Source organism: Sipha flava, unplaced genomic scaffold, assembly GCF_003268045.1.
Source record: "Sipha flava isolate LNK unplaced genomic scaffold, YSA_version1 330_pilon_pilon, whole genome shotgun sequence".
NCBI lineage: Eukaryota > Metazoa > Arthropoda > Insecta > Hemiptera > Aphididae > Sipha > Sipha flava.
In genome coordinates this window covers 31,719-48,961 of record NW_020273020.1, presented here as the reverse complement: position 1 = coordinate 48,961, position 17,243 = coordinate 31,719, and the positions used below count along the sequence as shown (strand labels likewise).

The following is a 17,243-nucleotide window of genomic DNA, read 5'->3' as shown; positions in this document are numbered from 1 at the left end:
TTAATTATATTTTATTTTATCTAGTTAATAAACAAAATTATTTATCTGATGTTTGGTGAGGTGATACCAGCGAATTGGTAAATTTTGGGAAGTGGAATACTCTTAAGACAACATGTTACTAAGCGGCAGGATTTATTTAGAATGGTATCTATTTGTTTTGTGTGGATGGACCTACTCCACACAGGACTGGCATATTCCCCAACAGAGAAACACAATGACAGTGCAGATAAACGTAGTGTATGTTCGTTACCCCCCCCCCCCCCACGTAGAGTCTGTGAGTTTCCGGAGTATGTTGTTCCTTGTAGCAATTTATAGCTTAGTTTTCTCACAATGATGTTTATACGTAAAGGATCGATCTAGCATACCGCCTAGGTATGTGGGATGTGCTGAGTTCTCTAATTTAGTACCTCGCCATTCGATTTCCAAAGTTTGGTCTGCCTCTCTGTTTTTAAAATGAAAAGCACAGACTTGTGTTTTAGTTGGGTTCGGTTTAAGGAAGTTTTCATCGTAATAATCAGCTAATACTCTGAGTGATTCTTCTAGTGTACTTTCAACATCTTGAAAAGTGTTACCTTGGACGGTTAGGGCTATATCGTTAGCATATATGAAATGTTTGATACCGGCCTTGGTAAGTATCGGCTGGTCATTAGTGTATATGAGTGTGAGTGGTAGTACACTACCTTGTGGAAGGCCATTTTTCTGAATTCTCCATCTACAAACCTTTCCTTCAAGTTCCACACAGTATCGCCTGTTTCGAAGAAGGATGTTTATTATCTCGGCAAGTGTATTATCTTTAGTTAGATCCTTGATCTTAGAGATTAGAAGGTTATGATTCACTGTGTCATATGCCACCATTAAGTCTATAAATTCTACTCCAGTTATTTTTTTTTTCTCATAGCCATTCTCTATATGTTGGGTAAGTCCCAATATTTGTCCAGTATAGGACCTTCTTGGTCTGAAACTGCCTTACTCTTTGATGAGTTTATCATCTATGAATATTTTTAGCATGTTTAGGACTGATTTCTCATATAATTTTTCGGTATGGCAGAGGAGGGAGATGGGTCGGAAGTTTTTTGGGTCGTCTGGGGTTTTCCCTGGTTTAAGAAGTGCTATGATTTTTGATTTTCTCCAGATTTTGGGGATTTGTTCTGTGTTTGTGATATTTTTGAAAAGGTCTAGGAGCCACTTTTTGGCAATCGGCCCCAAGTTCTTCATTTGTTCTGTGCAAATGTCGTCTGCACCCACTGCTTTCCTATTTTTCAGCTCATCAATAGCGATTTGGAGTTCTAATGGTAAGAAATAGTCTCTTAGTATTGATTCCTCCTCACATTGTATTCCATCTGATATGTATCTATGCTTCTTTTTCTTTTTTTTTTTTATTTATCCTACCATTTATAAGTAGCTGATGCGCCACTTGATTTGCTATTACTGCTGATATGTGTATTTTAGGTTTCGATAGATCACAGTCGAGTATAATATTATCCACAATAAGTATAAAATAAATTGTAAAGAATTGTATTAAAAAATTATAATATACCTAAAATAAATGTATTGTTTTTTAAAACTAAGTACTTATTATTTATTACTCCCATACGTAAATGTAAATAGTATGAATATTTTTTGTTCATTGTTTATATTGAAGCTACCTGTTAGATCAAAATTAAGTTAATTTTAATTTAATTAAATTTTTTAAGTATAAATGTATAAAAAAAAGTATAAATTAATTAATAAAATAAAATGTTGTCCTTTTTTCTTTTATTTATAAAGATAATTTTTTAGTTATCATTGCGCAACACTGATTATAATAAAATGTTATGAATTCATATAGGTACATTAATTCTCTAGCATTATTTTCATTCTAAAACCCAATAAAGCTCTTATTTATACGATTAGAACATAATATAATTATAATTACAAACCAATCAGATAATTTACGGTCTCCATTATACAACATTTTAAATCATATTATTGCCTAAATGATTCTTTCTTACAGGAAAAAATATTGTCTTGAATACGCGATTTGATTACAGCCATCGCATCTTACCATTCATGAACTTAAATGCATTTTTAACCATTTTTTTTATATATATATATATATACAAGGAAATATGTTTTCTGTTTACTAATATTATATTATACCATGATCACACAAACAATCGAATATCAAGTTTACATAATAATTTCCTGTTCAAAATATAATACACTTTTTTTATCATTTAACTATTTACCTATTTAATCGTACTTAAAACGTGGTTTATTTTTATTCGTCAAAACTCAAATACTTTTTTTAACCTAAATTAAGTTTTCACAAATCAATAATATCGTTCATCCTTTTAATAAAACTTTTTTACTCTAAAATTTACCGAAAACCAATACAGTTTTATTAAGCACCATGCCTGAGACAATTCAATTTGAAAACACCTAGATATAATTAATATATGACTTATATCTGACAATACAATGGCATCTTTATTTGGATAAGCTATGAACTAAATGTTAAAAATATTAAAATAAATAAGTCAAAATATTTCTTCATCAAGTAATTTGTTTTTTTCTCGTTCACTATCAGCCAGTTTGGTTGATTAGAAACTTATCCCATAGACTTTAATATAAGTTGACTTTGAAGCCTTAATCTTTAATGGATACTTGGGTTGATGGGTTAGTGTCTCGTCCTAAAGAAAAAAACAAATATAACTTCTCTGAGTACTTTTTTTTCTCGCAGACACATTTATGAGGTAAACTTCTTTTATACAAATCTTATTTTCAACCTGTTAAGTCTTAAACATCTGGACAGCAGACAAAGTCTCCAATACTCTCAAACTACCTAAAACATTCAAGTAAATTCGTCTTTATGTTTCAACTACTATTAAATGAAATCTATGCAATGAAAATATTTTAAAAATTCTTTATTTTAAATTTTAAAAAAATCGCTGCAAATATTTGCACTGTTAAATTCAATTAAGTTTCTTAAATATCCAATCACATTTCAGAAAATCTTCCTGAATGCTGTAAAAACAATTTGGCAGACAAGTGTTTTTAAACATATTTTTTCACTTATTTGACATGGTTATAATATAAATTGACATCATTTTATTTTATTCTATTTAGAATGTAATTAAGAAAATCCATAAATTTAATAATATATGCTAAGCAATATAATATCAATGTACACATTTCAGTATAAATGATACCACGTTAATAATATTCCATTTTAAATATAATTTAATTCATAGTGCATAATAAAAGATAAATTTTATTACCAAAATAAATGTTTGAACATTCGTTTTCAAAACGACCTGATTTGCATTACAGGTTTAGGTACCATGAGTTAGGATTTAATTTTTTAAGTACACAACTATAATCAAATAACAAATGTTAAATGTACATTATTTATTTCTTAAACAAACGATAACGCGCGAACGAACGGGGACGTATTCTAGCTTCACAGATCAGTGGTGAGCTTCTGGATGTGTTAGACAGATGGTTTCTAAGCCTTACCAGGATTTGTTTATCGACGACTAGAGTTGAAATTTTTAAAAGTACAATCCATTCGTTGCAGATAGATTCTACCGTTTTCGTAGTAAATCACGCGTAAGATATGATAATAAAAAAAAAAAAATTATAAAAGCACAATCACGTCATTTATTTTAAAAGAACGACGTAGGAGGTAATACAATTCTGTTACGCAATACATTTTATTTCCATGTTGATCACCTCTCAATTTTGATTTTCGACACTTTATCGTCATTACCGTAATATAATTATTTCTCAGTGCTCGGTCATTTTCTGTATACGATGACAATATAATACACGAACACTTATTGGACTTTATTTGCAAAAGGTAAATCTGTGAGTTGTTTTTTGTTTGGGGCCAAACAATAATTACTAAGAAATCTTCTAAATAAAAAACCGTACGTGAATATTAATTAAAACTTTTGAAAACATCAAATGAGTCTACTTATACATACTAATATATTATGAGCTTTTATTTTTTGTAATTCTAGTCGCGTAATTTTGTGATTGTACACTACATTTTCTCAACCCACTACAAACCATATCGCACGTTTTCCGGGTCGAAAGTTTTAAACTAACTTTTTCGCAACGAGCTGATCAAATACAGTTACTTACCCAAACCACTTAACACTATATATAAACTTTATCAATGAAAATAAACCGTACAAGTGTACATTTTATGGTGCCATAAATATATAAATATTTATAAATAATATGAAAAAAATTCGAAATATTTAATACTATGTTATGATGCTTTTTCATCGTATACTCTATTTATATACTTTTGCTTAGTCAAATATTTAAATTAATTAAATATTGCGGATGTATTTTTTATTTATTTTTTAATTTTATTATTTTTTTTGAAAAACTTCTACAATTCTGAAAAACTCTATGAATAATCAGTATATCGTATTATAAATACCATTATCCCAATAGTTTATTATTATTCCAACGGTTGCTTATCGTTACAAATTGAGGTATACCCAAGTTCTCTGTTCCCTAATTACTGTTGGAATACAAAGATATAGCTACATTTTTAAAATTACATTTTTTTTTCATGTGATTTATATTTCATATTTAGGAAATAAAGAAGTAAAAATCGGTGAGTACAACGGAGTGACCGGTACATTGGATTTGAGCGTGGGGGAAGAAGTAAAGTGGAGAGCTGGCGGTAAAGGTCCACCCAAAGATCGGACCCTGACTATTTACGAGGACTCACACGTCAACGTAGGCGTTTACATAGGACTCGCCGTTGCCGCGGTCGTTGGTATTGTCATAGCCACCGCTTTCCTCATCGTAAACATCCGGTACAGAGATCAAAAGTAAGTACAAAATATCATAATATCATGAGCCTAACTTTTTTTATTTATGAATACTCACGTCTACTACTCCCTTACAACCGAGGATTTGGAAAATAATTTTGCACTAATTTATATTCGTATAACACACTCTAAGAGTCTACATGCGTCATAGATTTAGTTTGAACGCTTTCCAGTCAACTGAAATTATTTTTTAGTGAAACGGTTAAAATACAAACGAAGTCGGTTCAGTTGCTATTCTTATACCACCGAAATGTATCTACTCTCCGACTTGGTGTATTAATAAGTGGTTAATAACTATTCGGTTATTCGTTTTTATTCGAGTTTCTTACGGTACCATTTTACTCAGTTCTCATACTCGTATCAAATCTCTTCATAGTTTCACAGTAGTTTATCCTAACGAAACCTATTTTTCCTAACTCGGAAACTTCATAAATTATAACACGAAATAGACGTGGGATTTTTTTTTGATTTTTTAAGAAACATTTGTCCGATTTAACCAAACAACATAATTGTACTGATTTTTTTTTTTTTTTTTGTCAAAAAAAATTTATATAACTGTAAGATATCGACTGAAGACCATTCGCATATTGAGAAAATAATTAATTCTTCTTGAACCAACAATTTTGTGCATTAAAGGATATTAAACATATACTGTTATGATCACAAAATATTAACATTATTTGATTTTAAAGATAAGGTTCTACAAAATACAATTCATTATACTATTAAAAAAAAAGCAAAACGTGATTTCATAAATAAAACCGTAGAAAATTTAGAATCCCAATTATCAATCAATGTCATAGATTAGTTGAAAATTTACTACTATTCTATAATACTATAACTACCTATGTAATGTTATTCAAAAGTTATAAACCATTATTAATATTGATTACAAAATATTATTATATAGTATATATATAAAATGGAATAATACGCATTTCATTTTGAAAATTACAATAGAAAAAAAACTTATCATAAAAAAAAAATGTAAAATCAATACGCCATCTCTCCGTTTTGAAAACTATTCTGAACATTTGATTTAATCATATAACATAGATATATTTTTTTATTGAACCTTTGAGTTACTTTGGTCGTATTTCGTGTAGGTATTTACTCATTATAATACACAACATGAAAATAAAACAAATCTCTAACCTCGGATTGATTTTCCGGTACTTTATGATAGATTATGTCGAGTCTCGCGAAAAACAAAAAACTTACGTATTATAATACGTACTATAATATTGGATATACTTTTTGTTATCGATTTAAAGAACGATAAATCGATATTGCGAAGAGTAGTATGGAACTTCGATAGTGGGGTATTATATAGCGAGATATTGAAGGACAGATGTTTAAGGCGAACGCGAAATGGTTTCCAGTAGCCGCTGCAGCAGTAACCGAAGCCCGAGTACTCTGGGCATTTTAATTAAATTTTATCAACCATGTGTCATTACAACCTATAACAGTACCTTATAAATTAACAATAATCTGCAACCGAATTCAGCAAGAACTCTTTACTCGACATTTCTGGTGCGTAAATCCATAATATTATTTTAATTGAGTATACGCGTTACGTAATTTATGTCATACATTAAAATACACCTATTTCATAGAATTTTGTTTATTATAAATATAAACGTGGGTCGCCGAAACCGAATCCCTTCTTTGTGTTATATATAACTAGTGTACGGATTTTGAAATAATTAAAATCTAAAAAAAAAAATCACTTAAAATAAAGCAATATAGCTTTACAAATATTAAAAAAAAGACATCGAAAATTAATTTTTTAAAAAAAATATTATTTAATACAAAAACAGTGTACAGTGTTTAAAAATTGTATTATCTTATTAAATAATTTTATAAAAGGTGTCATATATTACAAAAATGATTTCTATTTTTAAGTCTACTGTTCTTCTTCTTTCATAAATGAAAAATTGAAATACAATGAATGGTTGTCAAGAAATAACGGAACGGACTTTTATAACATATAATATCATATCCATGTTACATCGATAAATCTCTAAAGTAAATTAAACATAACGAGATAAAATCGTTTTACCCATTATACACATTGTGTAATTTAAAAATTATATATTAACCTTTCAAATATGTATATATAGAATAAATTTTAAAAAAGTATTAAAATATAGAAAAAGCAAAAAAAAAAAAAAAAATCCAACTTCATGCATTTGATTCTATGTAACATAAATCGTATCTATAGCTGGGTTTTAACTTCGATTTATAAATATATAGAAAAAAAAGAAAAGAAAGTGTTTTCAAAACCCGCAGTATTTTTATAATAGTTTAAAACAAAATAATAAAAAAAAAGGAAACATTAATTTTAACTTAAATTAATATTTTTTATTTTTTACGTAACAAAGTAACCATCGTACAACAGTCACAATACGTTCTTAAACACAGTCTTTTATGTTAAGTTATTTTATATTTTAAAATTAATTCATACATAAATATAATATTTTATATTGATTGAAATTACCAAATATATATGATACTACTAGTAGTACGCTACGATTTAAAACATTTTTTTAATACTGTTATTTTATAATAGAAATATAATTGAAATCATAGGTGAACTAAATATACTCGTAAGTATTATATTATTATTTTATGTATCGTAATTTTATTAATTTTTAGTCTCGGCTTCGGTTAGTATAAATAAAAAATTACAAGTATTATGATGTAACTGTTAAATCCTAAAACAATTCAAAATTTGTTAATATTTAACTAAATATTTAGCTACATGCTTAACAGTGATGTTTTTTGTACAAAATATATAAATGATGATGGACTTATGTTACCAGCCGATCATGAGAAAATATAATATTATTACATTTTAGCAGAACAATTTTTGAACATGAATTCAAATTTGACTTTGCATAAAGAGAGACCAAGTACTATCGGTTACATTAACTACAATAATTTGTGTAATGCAAATTTTTTGAACATTTTTTTTATTTTATTTTTTTCAATTAAGAAATACAGTTTTCTCACTATTTAATAATCGGTCTGTTCCTTATCATTTAAATTTGAAAAACTCAACTAAATAGTCGGGAAAATTCTTATTCTAAAATAAACCCCGTTAACATTTTACACTGTAGATTTTTTTCGCCTCCGTGGCAAAAATTAATTTAAAAATTCCTTTTCAATGTGCTAATTTTCCCGTTATTTTCTTTATTTCATTTTGCATGACCAATTTTAAAAGAACCCAATATCATCAATGATATCTTTGGCCAAAAACGAATCCTACTTTTCTCTATTTCAACTAATAAGTTCTTATTTTATAGCGCAATGTATGTAAACAAAACCAGTCACTGATAATGTTATTTGTCGAAAATAATTAATGAGATATCATGATAAAAATAATATAAAACCTTGGACATAAATTCGATTTTATATTTGTATTTTAATTAATGTAATAAAACATATGTTATATATTTTAATTAAATCAAATAATTTCTTCCATTCCAATAAGATGTTGAAAAGTTTATTGTTTAACATTTTTACACCGTTTCAATTAATTAGTCCATTTAAATTAATTGAATACAGTAGGAATTATAAATATTCATAACTCCGTATTTTTTGTTGTAAAGCTGTAATTGGGTATTTTGAAATGATGTAGATAAAAACACTGAGAAACAATTACCACTAACAATGCAGTGACCCCGTTAGAGGAACGGCAAAGGTTAAATTGCCTATAAAATTTATACTAACACTATTGGCATCCCTTTATAAGTTGTTTATGGGACGAATTTTAAATAATTTGTGTACTTATAAATATGTAAGATATAAAAAAAAAAAGAATGTAAAACATTCTCAAATCATTGGATAATAAATTTATTTTTCTTATATTTATTCCATGAAAGAAAAAAATATAAATCTTGAGAGTTTATATAGACACCTTTTACTAAATCATTTATTTAATTATATCTGATACAATAAATCATGTTTAACTAATGAAAATTCTTGAAACTTATTAAGACATAACTCACAATTTATGAAATTTCATCATTCTGAATATAGTTATACTTATATTTATTTTAATTTAAACAACTTGTATATTTAGCATACATTTAAACTATTGAAACCAATGATTACGTAGTGTTTATAGTTTTAAGATCATATGGTACTTAAAACCATAAACACTACGATGGATCATATGATACTTAATAATTACATAATATTATAATAAAAATTTAACATCACAGAATATTTTAATCGTTGTGTATGGGTAAATTATGAACTTTATTTGGAAACAATGTTTATGAGGTAGGAGTTTTTGAAACAGTGATTTTCAAATAAAGTAAATTATGAGAAAAAAAAACTTACCTAATATTTATAAATTATATCTCATTTAAAGTAGAATTAATTTATTTTTTCACTAAATTTGTTTAGAACAAACGTATAATATATGTATAACAATAAATGGTATATGATTGTGTTTTTCAAAATTCAAATTGACGGAAATCGTTAAAGTTAATATTGCACTTCAGGTGATCGACGTCAACTTAAGTTTATTAGCCAATAATGATTTCTCGGATATTGATTAAGGTACTTAGTAATAATATTTATAATATTTTTTTCAATTCACAATTTGTACGTACAACTAAAATAATTGATTTTTAATAACAATTTAGTTGATTCGTCCACAACAGTGGATTCATTTATTATTTATTTATTGTTTTACCATGCTTTAATATTTGAACGTTATATTTGAGCAGTTACCCTAGAATTAGTTACATCACCGGTTTCGTAGTTTCACCATTATTGACGTGAAAGAAAATAGATGGGGTGGGTTAGTATAACTTAACACGGTACTGAATACGAATTGAACTGAAATGCGTCATTGTAATACAGCTAAGCGATTATCGCGTGTTTCAGATACATAAAAATGTCCAGTCCACATCTGAATAATTTAATTATCATCGGCTGCATGTTGACGTACAGCAGTGTCATATTTCTGGGCCTCAACAGTCAGATGACTAGCGTTAACATGTTTCCGTACATATGCGCTGCACGAGCGTGGTTGCTAATGGCCGGGTTTTCGTTAGCGTTCGGCGCTATGTTCTCGAAAACTTGGAGGGTGCACTCCATATTCACGGATATCACAATCAACAAAAAGGTAAGCTCAGAGGTTAACTCCTTCTTTCGGTGACCATTTGCTACGTTTTATGACTATTAATTATTAACGGAAATCAAGTCAATACGATATGGTAATGCAACTAGACGTTACCACGAATTAAAACAATCAAAAAAAAAAGATCCGTATCATTTCGTTATAAAAAAGACATTAAAAAGAAAATAAATAAAAAAGGACAACGATATTGAATACATGATGTCCTATGTCCACGGTTGAAAATTCGAGAGAAAATTTAAAAAAATCATTGATCTTCTTTTAAAAAATAATAGCAAACATAGACTATTGGCGAAATTCGAGTTCAAATATTCATGAGTGAAATTGAATTGAAATATTAAATAACCACTGATGCACAAAAAGTCAGTAAAAGTATCAAGACTTCCAGATCTAATTATCTTGCCTTCGTTGTTTTAGCTCCAGTACACGTTTCAAAGTTAACGATCATACAAAAAGTTAAATCATAATATAAAAAATATACGGATCTCTAGATTTTAGTTACATGATTCGTATACATTTTTTAGATTCTAGTCATATCTGTTTGTTGTTTTATCATATTTTTTATATATATATATATATGTTTACGATTTCAGCCAGAAATATTACTCAAATAATTAAAATCATTAGACATTTCTGAAATAAAATAGTTAATATTTCGAAGGGATACATTTTACGAGTTTTTTAACAATTATTTTAATAATACCGAAAAAATTGACGAAAAGTTATAAAAAAAAATAATACATTAACGACATTAGATTAGTCAAATCAATTTTCGCCAAATTTGAATTTTTGTTTTCATTACAACTTTAAACATAATAATTACATAAACTTTAAATATTAATTAAAAGTTTATGTAAATACCATCCAATAAAGATGGTATAATGTTCAAAAACTTTTTTAAACTATTATATAGAGAGTCAAAAACGTATTTTCCTTAGAAAATTTTTATAATTATTCGAAAATATTTTGAAAATATAATAAAAAATTCCTTATGCATACATATATATTATCTATTAATAAAAAAAAAAATGGTACAAGCGTTTAAATATTATACTTTGACAATACTAAAAAAATCACGAAAATCGAATACTATTTTAAATACTCATAAAACTTCCAATTTGTATCCTTAAAACTTAACAATAAATTACAAGATTTCTCAAAAGATTTTCATTGTAGTAAAAATAAATATTAAACTAGAAAAATTCAAAAATGTTTTATAAGCATTAGAAAATAAAACTTGATGAAATTCAGTATTTCAACAAATTTTGATTTTACGCGATATTTGATATTTTACTATTATCCTATAAATATCAACCAAGCGACTCGAAACATTTATTAAGTATTCATATTAGTATTTTAATAATATTTTAATAATATGCATGGTATTTTTAGGCATTTGAAATTTTTAATTTTCTCAAATTGAAAATGTCTTTTTTTTTCAAAAATTTGTAACATTTATAGTTCAACATATCTATTACCAATATTTGATTTAACTATAAAATAGTGTTTTTCAAAAACCATTATACATTTGTTTAAAATTTAAAACACCAATACAGTTATATCATTAACTCATTCCTATCAATTAATCTTATCACCCGAATATGGAGTCACATTCGAACAATGAGTTTGAACTAACCTAATCTAACCTAACCTAGCCAAAGCTTTTTTATATAATAAATATGGTAAAATGGATCTGAATAATTACTATTGATTAAGGAAAAATACTCATTTAAATATCGTATCTGAAAATTATTATAACATTAACGTTCCACTTAATCGAAGGAATTTATACACTTAATAGCATAGTGACACATATTTTATGTAAGTTTTGGATTATTTTTAAATAATCAATTTAATCATAAAGTTATTGATGACTGCTTGATTAAAAATTAGCTCAACTAATAAGTTCTAAAACCATTATTAAATGGTTTATTTTAAATTACGCAACATTTGAACTTGATGGCGGTATGAACATCAGAATTTCATAATGGAATCCTGAATAATATAATTTACTCGAACAAAAGAAAAGTATCATGTAATAATTGATTCATCGTATTCATTAAAAACTTTTCATAAGAACACTCATTGTGTTTTACATATAATTAAAATACATAATTTTGAACAAATATTTCAAGTCAGAAAACTTTGTTTTACATTAAAACTTTGTTAATTTGTTAATAAAGAAATAAATATAATACTTGCCTGATAAATGTACCTGCTGTATTTAAAAATTTCAGTTATTATAAATATGTACAAATTTAATATGATTTTCAAACATTAAATTTAAAATAATCACTATTATCCAAAAAAGTGGTTCACGTAAATGGTTATTAAAAACTGGTTCAATTTTTTTTTTTTTTTTTAATTTTCCAATATTATTTATAGTAACATGGTTATTAGTTTAGACATATAATTAAAATCTTAAAGTAAAATAATTTTTATTTGAATAAAAATAATAATTAATTTAACTGCCTAATTATTGGTGTATCAATGGTACCTAATACCTTTAATAAAACCTAATACATTTAAATTATATTAAACCAAACAAAAAAAATGATTTTTGAAAGCAACTCTCTTAATGCACTAAGTAGATATGTAAATTATATAAATTATATGTAAAGTTATATTACTTATAAAATAATAGCGAGTCATTCTAGATCAAGTTTTGGTGTTTGTTATTATAATTTCATTGATAATACTGAATAAAAAATTATTATTGTTCACTTTTTCAATACTTTTGACAAACATAATCTTATTACTAGAGCGCGGATTTGTATGCACTTAAAAGTATCAAAATATACCATATAATATGCAGTAAAAATCATGAAAATATACAAAAAATATGCAGTCAAAATTATGAAAATATGCAAAAAATATGCAAGAATTTTTTATTTATTTAAAATTTATAATTCAACTTATAAAAATTAATTACTTAAATATTTAATACAAAAAAATTTTCTGAACTTAATTTATTTTTAAAATTTTATTTATTAATAAAATAAATAATCATATACATTTAAAGTTTATCTTCTGTGAAGTTATGTCGTTTATCGGTTAACATATTTTTAAAGACTGAAAACGAACATTTGATGTCAACCGAAGTTATTGGGGTATATTTGAAGCAAGTGGTATGTCGATAATCGACTGACACAGCAAAAGCGATTAAGTTTACGTCGTTATCGATTATTTATTTTATAACTAAATATATATATATATAAATTATTATTTATCGACTATGAAATTTATTTTTAATTTTTCTACTAACAAAATATTATTTTATACATTTTTTTTTTAAATTTTCACTTCAATATGCAATAAATTTTGAATTTTGCCAAAATATGCAAAAATATGCAATAACCTCTAAATATGCAGAAATATGCAAAAAAAAAATTCACCATTAGCTTCAAATTATGATGATTCGTGGAAATAACTGACAAAAATCCAAAAATATTGAAAGGAAAAAAATTTGCGATTGCATAGAAATCCGCGCTCTACTTATTACCAATTTGAATCAAATTTCAGAAGGAAATTAGAAAAAAACAATATTTTGCATAAAATACCACTACATAGTACACATGCACATTTAATACTTATTGGTAAAGCAAATATTAGGTCAAGGGGGGCTTTTTTACCGTGCCACTTATGCATACGGGTCTGAACTAAGAGCCTTGTAGCCGAAACCGATTAAAAAAAAAATGTAATTAACTTAAACACTATATAAAACAAAGTGATATTATAAATTAAAACGAAAATTCTCTTCTACCAATGACCACATTATCGTCAAATTAACGATATCGATAATTATTTACCATAACTAGAAATTGTCTTAACAATTGATTGGTTATCAAAATACCACACATTTTTTTTAATTTTTTTTTTTTTTTATTTTAAGTCCTAAGACTTTAAATCAATTGATATGGCCAATTTTTGTATCTTTATCCCACTGATTTACACTTAAATATAAGTTATCTTAAGTTTTTAGTTTTTTTTTCGGTTTGCTTTATAAAATAAGTTCCTCATATTACATTTTATGATTTATTTGCTTAGCAATTGTAATTATAAAAGATTTTCTCTACATGAAACTCGTTTTTAAATGTGTGTTCATTAATAGGTTCTAGTAATTAAAATTTTATTTAAAAGTTCAAGTTCATTTACCGAGACTATAGCGTCCGTGCTAATTGTATGTTCTGTTTTCAATTTCGAACTCACTGCTTTGAGTATTATATACTTATGTTTTATTCAAAGAAATACCTGCCATATTTTTTTATACTAACCCCTTCATAATATTACCGTACCTTTATGTACACATTTAAACCACTTGACCCTGTTGGAAATCAGAATTCAATATGTTTTCAATGATAACAGGGATTGATTTTTTTCAATCAATTAATAGTATTATTAGTAGGTAACAACTATACAAAAGCGTATCGCTGTATTTTAACATTTGTATATGTCTTTTTTTAAGATATTTTTTAATTTATTCGTAACAGTGTTAGAAATGATACAGTGATATATTTAGATATTATTTTAAATTAATTACTTTTCTACGATTTTAATGAATTTCATTAGGTTCGATATTTTTAGTACATTTTAATTTAGGTTTATGTGTCAAAATTTAAGAACGAACATAATAAAACACAACACACGTGACAAGTACAGTACACCCTCTCCCATCCTAAATAATACTGACATACAAACACATTAACTGATTGCTTAGGTACTGAAAACCAATAGAGTTCACAAAATGTATAATAAAATTGATTACAGCGATTCAAATTACAACCGAAATAACATTTGTGCACGAAAATAATTCCTGGCTGAACCGTAGAAAGGGTCACAAAAATTACTCGGCGATGATGGTGAGAGAAATTAAACCCTTATATGCGCGCGTGACATTGCGGTGGGATGATAACAACTAAATACATTTAAAAACCAGAAGAAATCCGTACAAGGTAACATTTGTCTACAGGAATGAACTATCTAACTTAGAGGGAAGGAGAATGATTTCAAGGGAAATTTTTTTCTAACTTGTCTGGATTGCACCCCGAACATGTGGAGTAAATAAACACTCGCTTATAAAATATAATTATATAGGTACACGTACTACGAGGTATGTAGGATGTGCGGTATACGCTCGTATTAATAATATATATAATCTACATCTATAAAACACAAAAATTCTTTTTATCTATGTCCGTTATAAACTTTGAAACGATACAATTGACGTGCCTCAACTGGTTTCATTAGAAAAGAAATAATATGAAAATGATTTTAAACCACTAAAATATTGCATTGGGTACACTTGGTTTATTCACGAAGTTGATTTTCGGCTTTTCCTACTTAAATAATTTTCTTGAATTTTGAAAATTTGAAAATTTTTGTTTTTAAATATTTAAATTTTCTAATGACACCAAAAAAGGCTAAACAAATACATATATAAGTAAGGTGAGCTCTATTGTTTCCTTATTTTCGAAAAACTTTTCCAATAATTCCAAGTTCAACAACAATCGATGAACTAAATGCATATTTGAAAACGTTATATCATTAGAGACATGTAGAGGAACTTACATTGTCAACAAATATGCGAGTGCATTTAAAACTTCAGTTTAATCAAACTTCACTTGAAATATATTTTGCGCCAAACATTTGCCAAATGCAGTTATCAAATCAGAATGGTGAACAGAATGTTTTTCCCGATGTTAAAAACAATTTCAAATATCATAATTTGCATTACGAATGAGCAATTTTGGCTCTGAAGAATAATAACGTCAACAAAATAAACCATGAAATTCAATTGAAGATATGTCGTTAAGTTGTCAAATACAATTCGATTGACATAGTTATAGACAAAGAACAAGCTGTCAACTGTCCATTACAGTTTCTTAACTTTTTGGTACTATTTGGAATGCTATCACACATTCTAACTTCAAAAGTTGATTCACCGTTAATACTCATTCAAAACTTAGATCCCTCAAAATTATGCAATAAAACAACATTTGTTACCGTAGTTTGGGATAACTTTGATCATTTTTAGAACTTTTTTTACACATTATTACTCATAAATCTTGTATACTAATAAATAAAAAATTGAAAATGGTGTCGTTACTTCAAATTGTACTTTTTTTTATGATAAGGTTAGATAATATTTTAAAAAATGTAAGTAGTTTTTTAAATATAATTTATTTATAAACCATGGTTATATACTTAAACCATATATGGAGTCACTTTGATTCCCCCATTTTTAAATTTATGATACTGCATGTATACCAGTCAATCTCGTTCCACATAAAATTTGGTCGAGTAGTTTATAATTTATTGCATAAAATGTCCACACGTTTTTCTTTAAATCAAAATAAACTTTATTGTATAATTTGTAAAACAATTGGTAGGTATACATAACAATAGGTATAAAATGTATATATATATCTTTAATAAATCAGTCTCTCTTGGACAGTCTTCATTATTAAATAGGTAGGTAGTAATACAGCATTTTTTTAAATAAAACATATAAAATAATTAATTAATCAGTTTCTCTTTGACATTCTTAGCTATTGTATCACAATATTAGGTACTAACTATAATGTAAATCAACAATAATTAAGCCTCAAATACATCAACTTCATGAGAAAAAACCTACTTTATATGTCCTCTAGTTTATTCAACTTTTGGTATTACCAGAACCACTTACATTATAAGAACTACTTCACTAATATTAAAAAACAATCGTCGAATTCAATCGAAGCCATAAGCCATAAGCCATAATCATCAGCAGCAAATGTAAAGGAAAAAATGTACCGCTACCACAATTTTTAATGATTTCAACCGATCCGCCATTTTATTTTAAACAATTGCATTTTGGCTTTGGATGAACTTTTTATTTAATATAACTTATTAAAAAGTATTTAATTAGTTTTATTTAATTTAAATAATATTAAATATTATTTAATAGTTTAATAATTTCCTTTTTTTCCTACAAATAAAAACAAACAAAAAATTTAATTATTTTTTTAGCATAGTAGAACACCTCGGGTATGTTTTGTATCCGATCAAAATAACCCAAATAGCTGTATTAAAAATATATGTAGCTTAGTAGCTTAATGCTGACATTTAATGAAGCTTCAAAGGGGGTGAATCCTCGGACATTAAGTCAAGGGCAAAGGCTGGGCAGGGTCAGCTAGAAATATATAATCGTATTAATATCCACACTATAGAGTCGAAAGCGAAAGAACGGGAATTCGGAGATAAAAATTCTA

At 26.6% G+C, this 17,243-nt stretch overlaps 1 protein-coding gene across 4 annotated transcripts in view; it reads left to right on the top strand.

Moving 5' to 3' along the window:
- Nucleotides 1-17,243, top strand: part of LOC112687089 (gamma-aminobutyric acid type B receptor subunit 2) — a 466,487-nt gene that overhangs the window by 432,294 nt on the left and 16,950 nt on the right. For all 4 annotated transcript variants that reach the window (XM_025559630.1, XM_025559633.1, XM_025559632.1 and 1 more), the window contains 2 exons: nt 4,595-4,835; nt 9,738-9,978. In XM_025559630.1, coding sequence (XP_025415415.1) covers nt 4,595-4,835; nt 9,738-9,978 — 482 coding nt within the window. The remainder of the gene's footprint in view (nt 1-4,594; nt 4,836-9,737; nt 9,979-17,243) is intronic.